Consider the following 16,833-nt stretch of genomic DNA (forward strand, 5'->3'; position numbering starts at 1 on the left):
CAAAAATAGTGCAATGAGACTAATGAAAATATGCATGAAGCAATATACATTTTTTAAAAGATTACATTCTTACGAAAAACCAAAAATTAATCCATTTATCACAACATCAGCTCTACAGCCAAACTAAGAGCAAATGTCAAGGGATATTGTCAGATTATAATGAGCCGGAAAATGCGAAGAGAGACATATTGTCTAACCTTTATCATTACTTTGTAACCTTGCTTTGTCACTAGTTTTATCAGATTTTCTCTAAGGGAACAAAACTGCTGCTTCCGTATAAAACATAAAATGGGATGTACATTACCCTGTAAAAGTAAATGTAGTCAGTGGCAGTATTCCACAGCACGAAGCATGTGCATTTCCCCCATGGTAAAAGCAGCATTGACACCTGACAAGTACCCTTCTAAAGGATTTTCATCATTACTAAGAATTAACTATATAATACGAAACAGAATAGTAAAAGACAAACAGATAGATTGGAAGCTTATTTTATTATACTTTGGTAAGTGTGGTTTCCTGTGGATCAAGACAGTTAAACAAGTTGTTTGAATGCTCCTGTGCTCCCCAGGATAGCCTGGTACCACCTTGCCATGTGCTACTGAGTACACTTTGGATTGATAATAGATAGAGGCCTATCATTACGAGTGCTTTCCCTAACGGTAAAATTGTTTTTTTTTTATTTAATAAAAAAGATGATTGAACTTTTTAGACTTTCTTTAATAAAAAAACCAAAATCAAAACCCCCCAAAAAAGAAAAGAAAAAAAAAACCCAAACCAAACCAAACAAACAAACAAAAAACAAAAAAACCCAAAACACAAACCAAAACTAAAAAACAAAAACCAAAAAGATCTAATAAATTTGTGAAAAATGGAATTTCTAGGTGGATGAAATGATGATTATAATTTAGGAGCAGCCATTCAGAAGACATGTTGTAGATTTTTTCAGAAGTTACAAAATATATACACAATATATCATCTTAAGATGCCTTTGGCATTAGAAATGTTAACTGAAATACAGAATCTAAACCTCAGAACTACTGTAGGTAGCTCTTCTACAACATTTTTTACAATGGCTGTAAAGCTAACTGTTCTGACTATATGTATCGTATACAATGTGCTGTCTCATATACCATTTCCACAACAGTACACAAAAATATTTTAAACAAATCCACATAAATAATGTTTTCATTGTAGTAAAGTACGTGACCAACGATTCAAAATAAGCACCTTTACAACAGAAACATATCCTGATGTAACCAGCACATACAGTCTGAAAGATAAAAAGGGACTCAAATAATCTCTGCTAAGGCCACAAGCACCTTGTGTTATGAAGAGCACCAAGGCAACATGGACAGGAAACACAAAAGAGGTAGTGTGCCATCTGTTAAGATGTATGTGTCCAGCAAGGACTATAATAAAACAACGTTTCAGAAAAGAAGATGTATTGTACTGTGGCATAATTCACTTTTCATCTATAAGCTATTGCACATTTAGGAGCATTAGCCAGTATTGCTCCTCAGCATGGTATGTCTCCAGCTTTCCTCGGGGTGGTTTTGTTGCTGTGCTCTTAAAGAGATTGATGAGAACACCAGAGGTCCTGAAAAATTCCATGTTCAGGCACTCAGTTCCAGAAAATTATGCAAGGAAGCACCAATATATTTTTAAATACTTTATGAAAGTTGTAGTTTTTTCTTTCTTTCTTTCTTTCCTTTTAAAATGCCATTTCTCCTTAGGAGGAAGTCTTTTTTCTTCCTGAGCTTCTTTAACCAACACCATTTAGAACGATTCTTCAATTTCCTAGTTATTTTGCCTGTAATGGATCATTACTTTTGCATTTAATCTATGCAGCAATTCCATGTTGATGCACAAAAACTCCCAGGACAGAAACCTTAAAGGAAGCACACTGAACCGCCTTCTATGAAGTGCTGCTGTCCTGGTTTGAGATGAGGAAGTGCGTTAACTTGAACGACTGGAAGCTGATTAGTGTCCTGAGTGTGAAAAAAGAACTGTGTCTTATGCCAGCTGCCATCTTCCACCTGCAACACACAGGAGCAGAATATTAAATTCGTATCAAAGGTGAGCTTCAAAACACAAATGGAAATTGAACTTGTAGAATGAGAGGAGGAAGTGAACTGTAAAGAAGCATTTCTTCTCCCAGCAGTTCATAAAGAAACTACAATTTAGCAAATGTGCCATTGCAACACCATGGGCACTCCTGGCAAAACTAACTGTAAAAAAGCCAAGCCTAGAATCCAGCTGGAAGGGCTGGAGACACAGTGCAGCATGGCTCAGAGCAGAGCCTCTGGCACTGTGCAAGCACTCTTGGGCTCATACAGTCTCTTAGGTCTCTTGCAAAATTGAACTACAAATCTCAACAGTAGGTCTTGAACTCAGTAGGTTATGAACTCTACAGGCACTTGAATGACTGTATAGGCCCTTGAAGAGTAATCATGGAGAATGAGAGTTTCATTTTCGCCATAAACTTGTTTATTCTAATCCTTTAAAACTCTCGGTAAAAAATCGATACCTCATAAAAATTATAAAATAGCATGTTAACATTGCCTGAGGCTGGGAATATCTTGATGTTTGCAATTACTCCACTCTGTTCTTAAAACCCACCAAGTACAGTGGACGCCACTGAAAAGTGAAATCCCTGCAGAGAGGGAAATACATGAGATTCTGCAGCAGATCTGTACAGTACATAGTTTCCCACAAAAAGAGCAACAGACCCCAGGGCATCTCACAGAAAAACAGCACTTCTCAGCAGCCATCACTGTGTGCCTTAATTTTTCTCAGGGATTAAAACAGTCCCAAGCAGACTGTGAGGTGGGGGAAAAGGGCTTCAATGGCCATACCTCATCTGCACAACACAGGCTAGAGCATCTCATGAGCACATGCTAATAAAGGCTGGCAGCATAAAAGCTTCAAAGCGTCTCAATAAAACCACTGTCTTAAGATTAAAAATCTCACTTGATACCCCTGTATCAATATGGAACCAGTCTCACATCTGTCATTATTGTAAATGAAAGTGGAGCTATAAAATATTGAAAGTGTAAGGTGCTTGGCTGCTATATTTCATAGTGTTCTACCAAGACCAAATGGCTCACATTTTGGTGGTGGAATAATCTAATATGCATTAGAAAACTAATAAGCCTTTCCAATTTTTCCTAAATACACATATGATTTAATATTTTTGTTAGCCATGGAGTCCATTTCCAATCATCATTATTTTATCACATAACCAAACAACTGTGTCATTGTCAGTGAATTTAAAGATATTTAGATGGCCAAAACATAATTTCCAGCATGTCTGAACCTAAGATTTTGTGTTAGATAACCTCAACAGACTTCTTACTGAGATCTGAATTTTCATTTTGAGAGTAACTGTTCCTGAAGCTTCCCGGAGGACCTCCTTATTTCTGATCTCCCTCCAGCGTCTTAGCAGAGTCTCAAAATATGTGACACTCAATGCAAACAGCAAATATAAATGTCCCTTATTACCGCAATTGCTTTTACATTTGGATAGATGTTGAATTCAGTACGAAAAGGCTGGCATACAGAGACATCTGCAGAACAATGTAAGAAGTAAGCTTCAAGGGATGTGACTCTAAATTACTGTTATTTATTTGCAGAAAGTTAATAATGTCTAAACAGTAGCTACATTACGGTTTTAATAAGTGCTAAAGAGCATTTACCATGCATTCATCCATAAGCACCTTCGGTTCAAGCAGCGTATTTGCTTTAAATATTTGACCATTCCATCCTTTGAAGCTAACAGACATTTTCTGGCCACCTGCTTTATTTAATCCCCACATCGGTGTGTTCAGACAATGAACTGTGATGCTATGGGTTGCTTCTGAGCTCAGTAAATGAAGGAAGTTCATCTGCACTTTTCCAACGCCGAACTCCAGCTAAGTTCCAAGAGAAATGCATTGTTAGACTTACAGCTGGACTATGCTGAATGGCCACAGCAACGCTAAGTGACATGCACATACATGCATGGTGTTCAGGCATGAGAGCAATGTTTACGTGTTTATACATTGGGATCAGTGCCAAAGAGCATGATTTGTATTTGTCAGGAGAGCTGTTAGGTTTTATTATAGTGATTACTATAAACAGAAGCTTTCACAGGACATTTTCAAAGCTCAAACATAAACGTTTGCTAATGCTTACAACATTGTTGAAATGCAGCTGGGCAGAAAACACTGTTTTTAAATAAGGAAACTGAAATAAATGATTTTGTGATTCAAACAAAGATATTATCATCACAGTGTTTTAACCACAGCCACATCATTCTGCTGTTTCGTTGTCTTTAGACCATAAGCTTTAGCAATACCTACATTCCATTAAAAAGCAAAAAATTCATAAGCATACTTTGATTTTAGACAGAATGTGTAGTTACTCATTACTCAATAAGAATTTCTGCAAGACTAGATCATACTCAGGGATTTTCCAAATGTAGGAATGTGTATGGGAACTGTATGGTATTTCTGATGCTCTTCGGTGACTAAGGTGTATATGCAAATCTCCACAAATACTAAGTTTGTATTCCCAAGGGTTTCAGGACTACATGTAAAGAGGAGCATGGACTAATGATACAAAGGAAACCAGTCTCTGCCTAATGGCATTTAGAAGTAGCTAAGTATTGAGAAGTAGCCATAATTTTCTTCCTTCCCATTGCAATGACCTCAACTTCTCTGAGATCATTACACTTAGCTGCCCTGAGTGATGAGTAATTAGTGTAGCTTAGAAGCATTTTGGGCTTATTTTTATGCTTTGTACAGGAAAGTATAAAGCAAACCAAAATAATTCTATCAACACAGAGGTTGACTAAATGTACAAAGTGAGGGTTATACTAACATCTGTTGTCTCCAGAAAAATCTGTCAGTTCTGTAACAGAACATATAACATGTCCTTCCACAAAGATGCACGTTGAAAAAACCCCTGAAATCTAACATCTTTTCAGGAGTTAAGTAAATAAGCATTCATTTGTTCAGAGTCCAGCGCAGATACAGTCTCTCTGAAGCAATGCATACCTTTGTCACAGACAGCGGAGTTAAACACGTCTGACCACCTGCAGTGAAGTTGCAGAAAACTTCAATGGCATCAGAAGGACATCCAATATTTGGGTCTATCCAGTATTTTCCTATTAGTATATATTCCAGATGGAAAATAAAACCAAAATATAATTGTTACTAAAAGATTTGCTAAAATATCCGTACTTTTTGACAAGTATTAGGTATATTATCACCAGAGCTTTACTAGGAAATGAAAGAAAAAAACCATGAAAGTTTTTTCACTATTATAATTCTCCTAATAACAGATACTGAGCAAAATTATCATAACCATTCAATTGCGATTACATATACAATGACTTCTGAACGCTGTCATAGTTTCAAAAATGTTTTCTTTTTCTACAGGTAAATAGTGAGAACAAATGGTTTTACCAGTCTGTTCTTTCGGTATTAAAACTTAATTTTTTTTTTCCCTTTGGGCACGGCTTTATACAGAGAATATATTCGGGAACATAAAATATCAATCTAAATTCTCTTGCTCTCACAGCACCTTGAAGATCCTTTCTTTCTGCCATCAGACACTTCTACGTATCCCAGTGATGGTAGTAAGGAGTATTTGTCATTGTGCATCCATTTGGTCCAATACAAGAAATGGGAAACATTTAATTTAGATCAAGATTTATCTTACCTTAATTTGTGGTTAAATATGGGTGAGCCTATGCTCTACAATTTCTATGGGGATGTGTGTAATCCTCTGAAGTGGAGGACTGTGTCAGTGACCTCTGTGGCCCTAAAGGACTGAGATTGATTTAGGAGAGCACAGTTCTAACAATGGTTAGGCTCATCTCTACTAGAGTCTTAAATAACTGATCCATCCTTTTATGTGTCACAGAACAGTGATTGTCCTGTAACCTCCAACTTAATTTCCCACTTCCTCCTTAGTTTGCTAATGCTAATACTTGATAACAGGGATATGTACAGGTATTTATTATTTCATTAGCCACTTAGAAACTGAATTGTGTCACAGTATTGACATTACAGGGTTAAATATTTATTTTTTTAAATTTGAAATATGGATTCAGGATTTTCTGGGATACAACAACTATCAGTGTATGTGACAGTGGTAGTGTATTGTATACAAATTTCTCATTAGGAATCTAGAATCTGATCCACACAGAGTTCATTGCACGATTAGCTATAAATACTTGGGAAATCTTTAATCCCGAAATTCGATTCCGTTTCAAACTTTCTGGACACTTTTGTTTACTTTTATATTTATATCTGTCTCTAATACTGATATACTATTAGCTAGCTACCTACTTTCATCTTTAAAAGTCAGAAATTTTATCTTAAATAAAAATAGCTGTGACAGGCACACTATTATATATGCCCCAGAATATAACAGAAAAAATCTACACATTACTATTTTAGTGTAGAAAGTAACATTTGGAAGCAACACATTCCAAACCCTAGTTGTGTTCAACCTTTAATGAAAGTGAACACTTACCATCTGACACTTTACGTTCACAGTTCAGCAAATCCCTGCAGATGCGTGCTGGGTTATCCCGAGTGCCAAGAGGGTTCTTGATGCTGTGCAGTAAATTGCTAAGGTAGTGCAGCGTTTTGAATATCTCTGTGTTGTGATCTAGTAAAGTTACTTCAGTATTCTGGTATTTCTGCCAAGGGCCATTAGCAAATGTGTTACCACAAGGAAGTATCACAACAACAGTATATGCAGTAGAAGTCGAATGGCCATTGAATAGCCTGACAGAAGTATTTATAATGCTTGCAATCAGCCAGATAAAACAGGGTAATAATAATATATTCCAATAAAAAAAGAAAGTACGTTATTAAAATTATCAGAGCAGTGAAGTTAGACAGGTTAAGATCATGCAAATACATTATTATGACATGTTGAGAGACAAATGTGGATATAGGGTAAAAAAAAAAAAAAAGGCATTTGTAAAGTATACTTAGCATTTGTAGATTTTCAACAGTGAAATCTACTCTTAAGTTTAAGCTAACTTCACCCATGTAAGAAATTTCTTGCAATTGGTAGGACCACACACTTACACATACGTCAGTTTGGATCAAGGCCTAAATGCCACTATCATTATCTGTGGCTGAACAGACACTGTCTGTTATGTGTGAGAGTAAATTTCCATTACTGCCAATCATAACAAAAAGGTAGAAATGCTGTTGTTTTTCTTAACTTCAATTCTAACATCTAAATCCTAGCATGATTTGTTATATTCTACAGTAATTACATGCTACACTTGGTTCATTTTAAATTAACTCTTTGTAAGGAAGCTGTGATCTGTCCTCAAAAAATAGAATTATAAATGCATTCCCTGTATGGCAATGTAAATACACTGAAATAATTACCTCCATCTGCAGTGCAGCATTTGACTCAATCAAAGCTTGAACAGCAGCATTGATGTCCACTTGTTTCTGAAAAAAAGATATCTCAGAATATAAAAAGATGAACAGGAATACTCTAAAATGCAGGTGGTAAATTCTTTGAGCAGTGTAGCAACACAAAGGATAGCTTCATTATTTTGTCATTTTAGAAAATAATCCATTGCAAACACTTACTTTTAAAATAGGATCCTCCCTTCCATTTCCAAAGAATGCAAGCATGTGTACAGAAAAAGCATATTAATTTTTATTAGCACCCCCATACCCAATTTAATGATCATATTCCTGGAACCTAGAAAAAAGATACTGTAATAGCTGTTACAGACTGATGTCCAAACTTATTCCACCCACCTATTTAATTTATATGCTCAAGAAAACCAATCCAGGTAAGTTGAATGGGTGTTAGTCCTTTACAGAGACACACACTAAGAATATCTCAGTCAGCCATCAGCAGCTGACAGATCAGGCTTCATGATGCATGAAAAATATCAAGACTGACAAACCAGCCTCTGAAGAAGGAAGCCCGTTTCTTGCGTACCTTCATTCTCCACGCTTTGTGACTATTTACCAGACCCAATCAACAGGTTGGTTTGTTTTTAAAGAATTAAGTCACCAACACAAGCATCTAGTTCTTGCAATTTGTTCTCAGATTATATATATCGTTACAGCTTTAGAATACTTCAGATATTGAGTCTGTCCTAACTGGCACAATCCTTTAACAAACTAAATCTCTGTGTGCGTATACAGGGAGAAGGTCTGGACCAGAAATAGTACAAAATTTTCCATTGTTATCTTTCAGAGTGTTCAAATACAGAACAGGAAAAAAGACTTCTCGAGTGTGACAGTTAATCCATGTCAAAAGTATGAGCATATCAATGAGCATTGCCTGTTGACGGCACAACAGTGTGACAGAACGGAACTGACAGTGTAAGATGGAAGGTTCAAAAAACATATCACTGTAGTGATGGAAGTTGCAAAAAAAATGTATTTGCATTTCATGTGCAGCAATGGAACAAGCAATGCATTTGAAGAGGGTCCTGCTATCTTCACTTTCAAAAAAGAGCTGTATTGTAGATTAAGGTTGTGACAGAACTTACTCTGGGTCCTGGTAGTCCAGGTGGTCCCTGGAAAAAGGGAGAAGCTAGATATTAGGGGCTTCATATGTTTACATAGTGCAATCACAATGGGAAAGATTGTGCATGTTTTTTTATGCACTTACGGGTGGCCCTGGCTGACCCTGAGGTCCCTGAGGCCCCTAGAAGAAATGGAGATAAAATGCAACAGTTATAGATTAACATCTCTGATTTTACATTTATGTATTTTTTAAATCACAACATGCCACAATGTATACAATGAAGATGATGTGATACAGGCTTTGGTAAAGTTGTAGATTAGTTGTTACTATTGTTTAAGTACTACACTGTTAACACGTGAATATGCCTGTCAGAATTGCTGGGTTGTTTGGTTACTTGTTTATCCAATTACTTTTGATACTAAGGGAACATTAGAAGTCATGCAACATATTAAGATATAACGTGCTATACCTTATGCCAGCATTATATGCATGTTGCCCATACAAGTAGTACAAGGGATGAATTATCATAAAAGCATTGTAAATAATGTTACAGATAGCTGTAAAAAACCTAACTGATCCATTTTACTCCATGAGTATCTGCTAGGCATTTATTAGCTCCATTTTTTAGCAGTGTCAATTTTCATTTGGAACATGTTATGTTCATTGTTTAACAGTAAGTGATATTGCAGCTTCCTTCATAGTCAAGAAGTTACACCTTTATTTCCTCATGGTAGGTGGCATCATTTTAATGTGTAGGATGATGCAGCAGGGAGAAGAGGAGGAGAAGGAACAGCCTCTTTTCCCCAGCCTATAGTGCCTACAATGCACATAGTCTTCAATCTAAGTTTTAGGTTTGCCTTAGAGTAGGACGTGGACCCTCCCCACATCAATAACCCCATCTGAATTATCCTTTCCTTGAGCAGCAACTCACATTAAGATGGAATGATTATGAGTATTTATTAATATGCAGTGATACTTGTGTCACTGTTTGATTCTCATCTTTAATCTCAAAGCCTCTAGGAGCTGCTGTAACATAAACCACAGTAAGAACAATAAAGAATAGGTGGCAGTGCCTTAATATCAGCAAAAGAGAAGAAGGAATGAAAGGCGTAGGCCAGACCTGCACCACGTAGCAGTAAAACCTTTTAACGTAACTGAGTCAATTTAAGCAAAACATTCTTTAGCCAGCGCTGCTTGTACCCATTATGCCAGCACAATAAGCTGTTTCAGCAAAAGCCTTCTTAGAGTGTGGTCACGCTAGTATTAAGTCTCTGCCAAAAGAGAAATAATCTTATCTGACATGGTCATGCTGACAAATATTGTCAAACTGATGTAGTCAAAGAGGTGTTAAGTTGTAAATCACTTAATATAGTAATGAGAAGTATTCCTGCTGTGAGATTTCACAAGATCTGCGTGAGCGTTGCTGCATGTTAGAACTGCAGAACTTGGGCTGTGCTTCAAGCTGCCACCAGCAAGGGCTGCTGGAAATGGTTAAAGAAAGGCCAGAATTAATCTAACATGAATTCATGTATATGTAAAAAAAGGATCTCAAAGCAGATAGCAGTGATTTACTTAAGTCACTGGGGCTCCAAATTTATCAGTTCTTAGGAAGAATACCAGCTGCATCTCTAGACAGATTTGTAAGGCAGAGCACATGGTAGTTACTGGGAAACGCATCTGTCAGGGGTTACAGTGACCTCCACAGCTACACGAGTTAAGTGTGCTTGCACATCACCAGCCCTGGCCAGAGGGGCTCAGGTGCTGGATTGGGAAGGGTGTCATAAGTGGGGGCCATCATGTAATTCCTACCACCAGATCTACACCAGACAAGGCTGTGCTTATGGACTGCAAATGGCTTTGAGGCCAAGACCCATGCTTTACATATTCTTTGGAGAACTAGAGAAAATCAAAACTGAAGTGATTTCTGGGTGTTTAGAGAGATGGTCTTCTGATACTTAACTAAGACGACCTTAATAGCATAAGCTGTATGGACTGTAAATGTTGTCAGCTTTCAACCTATAAATCCTGACCCTACTTATTTATGATTCATCCTCTTACACCTACAGAAGGGACTCTAAGCCATTTTTTAGGTAAATATTTACTGGTATTTTATAAAGCCATTAATGTTGGAAAATGGAAATTAAAAAAAAAAAAATAAATTAATTTTAGCATATTTAGTATAGAAATCCCTGGGGGTTCTGTAGCAAGTACCTAACTTCCTTTGATCTGAGTTTGATTATTGCCCAGCTTGACGTTTTCTTTGAAATCCTGTTACTATTAAAAAGGCATAAAATATTATGGTTGTTATTCATTATTAAAAAAATGATGAGTTTGCAGAGAGGACATTCACTATTTTGGGGTAGTCCCTCAGTTGTTGCACACCAATGGGGTTTCACAGAGCTAACCTGTTGTATGCCAGCAGGGAGGGCTGACCTCCATAGTTAATTAATTGCATCAGCAACTCAGGTGCTGGTAGGTTGCTGCAGGATACACCTTCAGTGTCATGTGGATATATTACTGGACTGTCTGATCATGCTTGGTGAAGTATGTTTAGCATAAAATGAAAGTGTGAAAAAGAAACTTGAGAAATGAATTTGACAGTGTAAGGATGTGTTTATCTTGGTTCAAGACTTAATTATGCAAATACCAAGTCAAGGGAAGGCACAAAATCTTCAACAGTTTGTCCTTAAGTAACCACTGCTCTCTGATGAATAGATGTCCTTGTTCTTAGTGCTGAGATTTAGACATGCCAGTGGATTTTTCAGATGACTGAATGCTTCAGTTAATATTCCATGTTCTTGGCATGTGTCACTATTTTAAGACTCAAAAAGTCTTAGGACAAGAACAGTTCTAATTTATAGTGCTTTCTATGATAGAACTGAATATTTTATAAATAAGAATCTGTACTGTTCCAATGAATTTAAGGTATTTTGCAAAAGAGGAGAGTGATTTGTCTTGATTCACAATTAAGATGGTTAATAGCAACATGAAGTAAGAAACTAGTTTTCCTCATTCTGAGATAGCAATTGTCTCACTGTCTCCTTGCCAATAAAACCCATGTGAAAAAAAGGTAAATATTGAATGCTATTTGTTAACTACAGTTAACTAATTTGGGGGATATTATATTTCTTAAATACATTAAAAACTTCAGAGGGCTGTATCAATTACTTTTAGAAGCCTTTAAAATAAAACTGTTGCAGAGCAGCACTTTTCACGGGTCAAGTTAATTGCTAAATGTTTTACTGCAATGCACAGGATTACATTTACAAATCTACTTAATTTACCCTTTGATCACATTAGAATTTAAGTCAGAAGAGTGTAATTGCAGTTCATAATAACAAAAAGGGGGAATACAACAGTTCAGTTTAGTGTGCTCTTTAATTCTTTAATCACCCAATTTGATTGCTAGTACAGAAGTTCAAAGGCCAACCCTCCCAATCTTTTTCTGACGCTGTGGAGCCCTGGTTTTATATGCAGTGATCCATACGCTTAACTTTGAAAACGTGAGCAATCTCAAGGACTTCCATATTTTCCATGACTTTTGAAATTTTCTAAGAAAGAGAAAGTAGCTTTAACAAAAATTATTAACATTAGGCTGACCACTTCTGTCATTTTGGTGTTATGTCATCATATCTCATAATGGGTAAAGCCTAATAACATCCTGCAATACAACAGTCTGATACACAATGCAGTGTAGTAGCTGCCATTAATGATTGTATATCTAAGATAAAAGATGATTATCCAATCTCCAGCCCTGGATGTTTTCAAGATCTGGCTGAATAAAGCCCTCAGCAACGCGGTCTGATCTCAGAGCTGATTCTTTTAAACAGGAGGTTAGTCTACAAATGTCTTGAGATCCCTTACAACCTGGATTATCTTATGACTCTGTATTATAATTCATTATGTGGCATGTCATACAAGAAAATGAAAATTAGAAAACAGACTTTCAGAAATGTCAGAGTTCTGAAAAAATATTCTCAAATGTATTCCATGTTTTTCTAAATGTTTCAATCACAGTGATACGAATATTGAAAAATAATTTGGATTAAATTTTTTCAAACTCTGTTACTGCCTCTATGAATGTTTCCTCCAGAAATAGCTTACAGAACCTCAACATGGCTCACCACTGACCTCAAGGAGGTTTTTCAGGGAATAAAAGGACATTTCTTCCTCGTCATGAACCCTGTTATCTCCGTGACAGACTAAAAACTGTAACTAAAACTTGGACTGCTATAGAAAAGTTAAAATCTTTATGATTCTAGGAAGAATGCCAATATACATTTTAAAGGTATAAATTTAAACCTGGAATACACAGTTGGACGAAAATAATTTTCTCTCCTTTGTATCTGACAATAGTTGGAAATAAATCCTTTTCTTGGCTACATAATATAAACTAATGCCACTGTGTATGATTTAAAATTAAACTGTGTATGATTTTAAATTAAACATTCTTCTTCTGAACACAGACTTAGAAGATTAATTCATCTTGATGAATTCAAGAACTTATGTAGGAAATTACTTCTTAAATACCAGTACCAATAATGGAAAGGGGTGTTTCTTGTTCACTGTTCTGGATGGGGTTTATTATTATTTTTTTAAGTGTCAGCATTTTTAGCTCCATGCTGTTATAGCAATTCTTATGGATAAACAGTAGAAAAAGACAGTTAAGATAGTTAATAGCAGCACAAATTAAGAAACCAGTTTGCCTCTTATTCCGAGATAGCAATTGTCACCAGAGCATTAGAATCAAAGAGGAAAGTTCCCCAAGACACGTGCAACAACAAGCCGAGTTCCAAGCCTTAACTCTTTAAGCAATTTTGAATATTTCTGATAGATATTTTTTCCAAAACTTTTATATGGCAGTTAGGTTAGAACTGTACACAGCTGGCTGCTAAAAGCAAAATATAATAAGAGAAATGAAATGATTTTAAATGAGGTAGGGTGAAAGGCAGGGTAAGAGCAACAGGAGCAAGATCACATTGGCTAGTTATTGGAAAAGGAACTAATTATAAAACTGCCATATAAAGTCATGTTGTAGGTATCAAATATAATTGTATTCATATTTGCTGTAAATATAATATTTAATGGCTTTTCACATAGCCATTATTAATTGGAGACTTTACTAGCTCTAAAACAATTTTTTAATCAAATCCAACATTTAGTAATGTACAAAACCTAATGTAATGTTCTTACTGAAAAGTGAGAGATGGCAATTTCTTAACCTATCAGTGCCGCCTACTGATACTACAGCTGTCATGCACGGCATGGACTCCCATCCTCAGCTTTAGGCTTTTCCTAAACTTTTCCCTCTATAGACAAGATGATACAGGCGTATGAACATGTGTATGCATGCTGTGCTGTGAGGTACTGGAGCACTGACCACAAATGTGACAAAGGATTTTTCTTCTATATCTGAAATGGGACAGGTTTGGATTATGTGACACTGTATGATCAGCGGCCATGCCTGACAGAATATATATACTGGGCACATCGATGTAAGTCAACTTGCACAAGAAAAGGTCAGATTTTTGACTCATGTTACCAACTTTCTTGGGCAGCGCTCTCCAGGAGCACAACATGACTGTTTGACATTGAGAGCATCCAAGAGTACATTCAGTGTAACACAGGAATAGTTTTTACACAGCCAAAAATATGAAAGCACAAAAGTTGTTTCATCTTACCATTTCACCCCTTGTGCCCTTTTCACCTCTTGGTCCCTGTAAGAAAGAGCAGCTGTTAATCCAGCATGCTTTCTAGCTGCCTAAGACTGAAATGAACTGATTAATATCCATGAGAGTTATACTGCTCACATGAAAAGTCCAGTCTCATCTGTGGAAGTTTTCACAACTCTGGGGCTTTAATTTTCCTGTACTATTAGCAAATTACTTGAAAACATCTTGTAATTCCTGCATGTGGAAAGCTGTTGTTTTCTTCGGATTGTAAATAGGATTTTTCTGAGTAATTTTGTCTGTCAGTGTTCTCCCTGTCAGTTGGCTGTATTCTCTACAATTGGATCCACTGTGATACATCAGTGCCACACCATCTTCAGAGTAGAGAACAAAACTCTGCTCTCTCCATCACTGAAGAAATCCATTGTTTACATATCTGGCTTTATTACTCCATTAGCTCTCCTCTCACAGTCACATTAGACACTGGTTTTCTGTCTCCATGGCATTTTTGCTAGTTTTGCACTTAAACTGTGTTTCTGAACACAGTAACAATCTTATAGTTCTTCTCTGAATTTTGTGCCTTGATGGCAGCATTTCATAACACAGAGAAGTAATCTTCAGCTGTAATGCTTTCTTAGTGATAATGTAAACTATTACATTCAATATGAAGTCTATTAAAAGCCTTCATACAAGTACAGGCAACTTTAAAGTTTTCCTCCTGAGGGGGATTGAAAAGAGTGCAGCAAGACTTAAAGTACTGTCTTTTTCCAAACAAGTGGAAAGAACAGTCTAATTATAGAAGGAACATTTCCCTTCTCCTTTCTTTTTCAATTGTAAATATTTGTATTTATTAATTTTATTGTACATTCCTGTTATTTTTATGCTTATTATCAGCCCAATTGACACATAAAGAATAAACTACATTGAAACGGAGTGTGGATAACGCTCTAGATATGTATGCCTCAGTACTTAGACATAAGGCCAATTCAATGACATTTCTGTCATTGTTTTTTGTAATTTTTTTCTTGTTTATATTACAGATGCTGGAGTCACATATGTTATCTTACCAGCATGGCATAACATGAAGATGGTCCTGCTAGTTGCTATTTGCAAATAGAAAGATGGGAATGTTGCTATTTGCAAACCAGATGACTCAAAGTAAGGGTAGGGGAATTATACAAAAGAGAAGGGAAACTTACAGGCCTGCCAGCTGGGCCTGTTACGCCTTCTTGACCAACAGGGCCAATATATCCCTGTAAACAAGCAAAGAATTTATTAGTTCGCTATGTTTTCAAAATGAAGAAAATCCTCAAGACGTGTCCTGGTTTGAAGTTGCTCAGCACACAGCCCTGGCAAACAGCCAAAAGATCATGGTGATATTTTCTTTCTGAATATTGAGTGCATATTGCCACAAAATCAGCAAGGTAATTATTTTAATAATTAGTAATAGTTGTGCTTGGAAAGCCACACACATTCTTTTATGTGAAAGCTGATGCACTAAAAACAATGGAAACTTAAGTACTCTGATTACCAAAGACCACATATTTATTGAGCTACAATCAACTGTATCTTGAACTGTATTACTGCCTACAAGTAATTGTGTAAGAGTGCCAGTAAGTGCTGCTAAAATGTTACTTTCTTGTTCCATTTCACTTAGAGGAAACTGCTCATTTCCAGTATTTATCTTGTATAGGAATGTTTACCAAAAAAAACCCAAAACCAAAAGTAGCTATTAGAACAGGCCCCTAACGCTGCTACTCTGCATCTGGTTAACTTAACTAGTTCATTTCTTTGATAACAATGGCAGTAGCAAAAGAACATTTTGAAGTAAGGCCTTCAAGGCTACAGCCTTTCCCCTTTTTTCACTCTGTGCTGTAAAGCTGGATGCACGCTTCCCAATATTACAAAATGCTAAAGATGCTTCCACATTTTTGGTGAGCATCGAAGTAGAATGTCATGAAGAAGGTGTAATGAAGAATAAACTAATGCAGGTTAGTAACTCTACAGATAAAAAAGAAAATATTTGTTAAAAAAAGACTACTTATTAATCAGTAATGCCTGAGCATCACTCTTTCTTATTGCAGGCAAAGTTTGACCCTTTTTTCTTTTTCTGTAGGACAGAGTTATATGATCAGCATCATTGCCAGTAAGAAGAAGGAGAATTTTCAATTCCAACAGGCAAAGATATGACAGCAATAAAGATATTTGTGTAGATGAAATTATGCTAGGAGAGCCACACTTTGTCAGCAGAGTTTGCTTTTTCCTTCAAGATTAAGAGCTCAGCTCTGCTTGTGTACTATACCCATGCTGCAAACAGAGCAGTGTTGCAGTACAAGCAAAGGGCTTCTAGTGGAGTCATAGTCTCAGAAAGGTTTGGTTAGAAGGTTCCAGCCTTGTTAATAATAATTAAAAAAAAAAATAAAATTATTTCTTAAATTAAAAACATGTGCCACTTGCAAGCCATCCTGACCATCTCTTTCATGGAGTGAAACACTTACAACTCGACCTGTTGGACCTTTCGGGCCCAGAATTCCAACTAAGCCAATGTCCCCTGCAGGACCCTGAAAATGCAAAGGAACAGTTTAATCAAACATGGACATCAGCTATCCACTTGTTTCAATCTCTTGTAATCAGTGAAAGTAAGATAATTTCTAAG

General features: G+C 36.4%; 1 protein-coding gene across 4 annotated transcripts in view; it reads right to left on the reverse strand.

The window, feature by feature from the left end:
• Window positions 1–472: 472 nt before the first annotated feature.
• The window catches only part of COL24A1 (collagen type XXIV alpha 1 chain), a 138,786-nt gene continuing 122,425 nt past the window's right edge, over window positions 473–16,833 (reverse strand). For 2 of the 4 annotated variants that reach the window (XM_030495241.1, XM_030495242.1), the window contains 10 exons: window positions 16,676–16,738; window positions 15,377–15,430; window positions 14,190–14,225; window positions 8,653–8,688; window positions 8,531–8,557; window positions 7,401–7,466; window positions 6,523–6,691; window positions 5,037–5,146; window positions 3,696–3,911; window positions 473–2,036 (listed from right to left, as the gene is read on the reverse strand). In XM_030495241.1, coding sequence (XP_030351101.1) covers window positions 1,890–2,036; window positions 3,696–3,911; window positions 5,037–5,146; window positions 6,523–6,691; window positions 7,401–7,466; window positions 8,531–8,557; window positions 8,653–8,688; window positions 14,190–14,225; window positions 15,377–15,430; window positions 16,676–16,738 — 924 coding nt within the window. In that variant the 3' untranslated portion in view covers window positions 473–1,889. Of the gene's footprint in view, window positions 2,037–3,695; window positions 3,912–5,036; window positions 5,147–6,522; window positions 6,692–7,400; window positions 7,467–7,610; window positions 7,630–8,530; window positions 8,558–8,652; window positions 8,689–10,703; window positions 12,060–14,189; window positions 14,226–15,376; window positions 15,431–16,675; window positions 16,739–16,833 lie in introns of those variants that run through there. The other 2 variants (XR_004389952.1, XM_030495244.1) reach the window with 2 other exon arrangements.

The sequence above is a fragment of the Strigops habroptila genome, chromosome 8 (assembly GCF_004027225.2).
Source record: "Strigops habroptila isolate Jane chromosome 8, bStrHab1.2.pri, whole genome shotgun sequence".
In the NCBI taxonomy this organism is placed as follows: Eukaryota; Metazoa; Chordata; class Aves; order Psittaciformes; family Psittacidae; genus Strigops; species Strigops habroptila.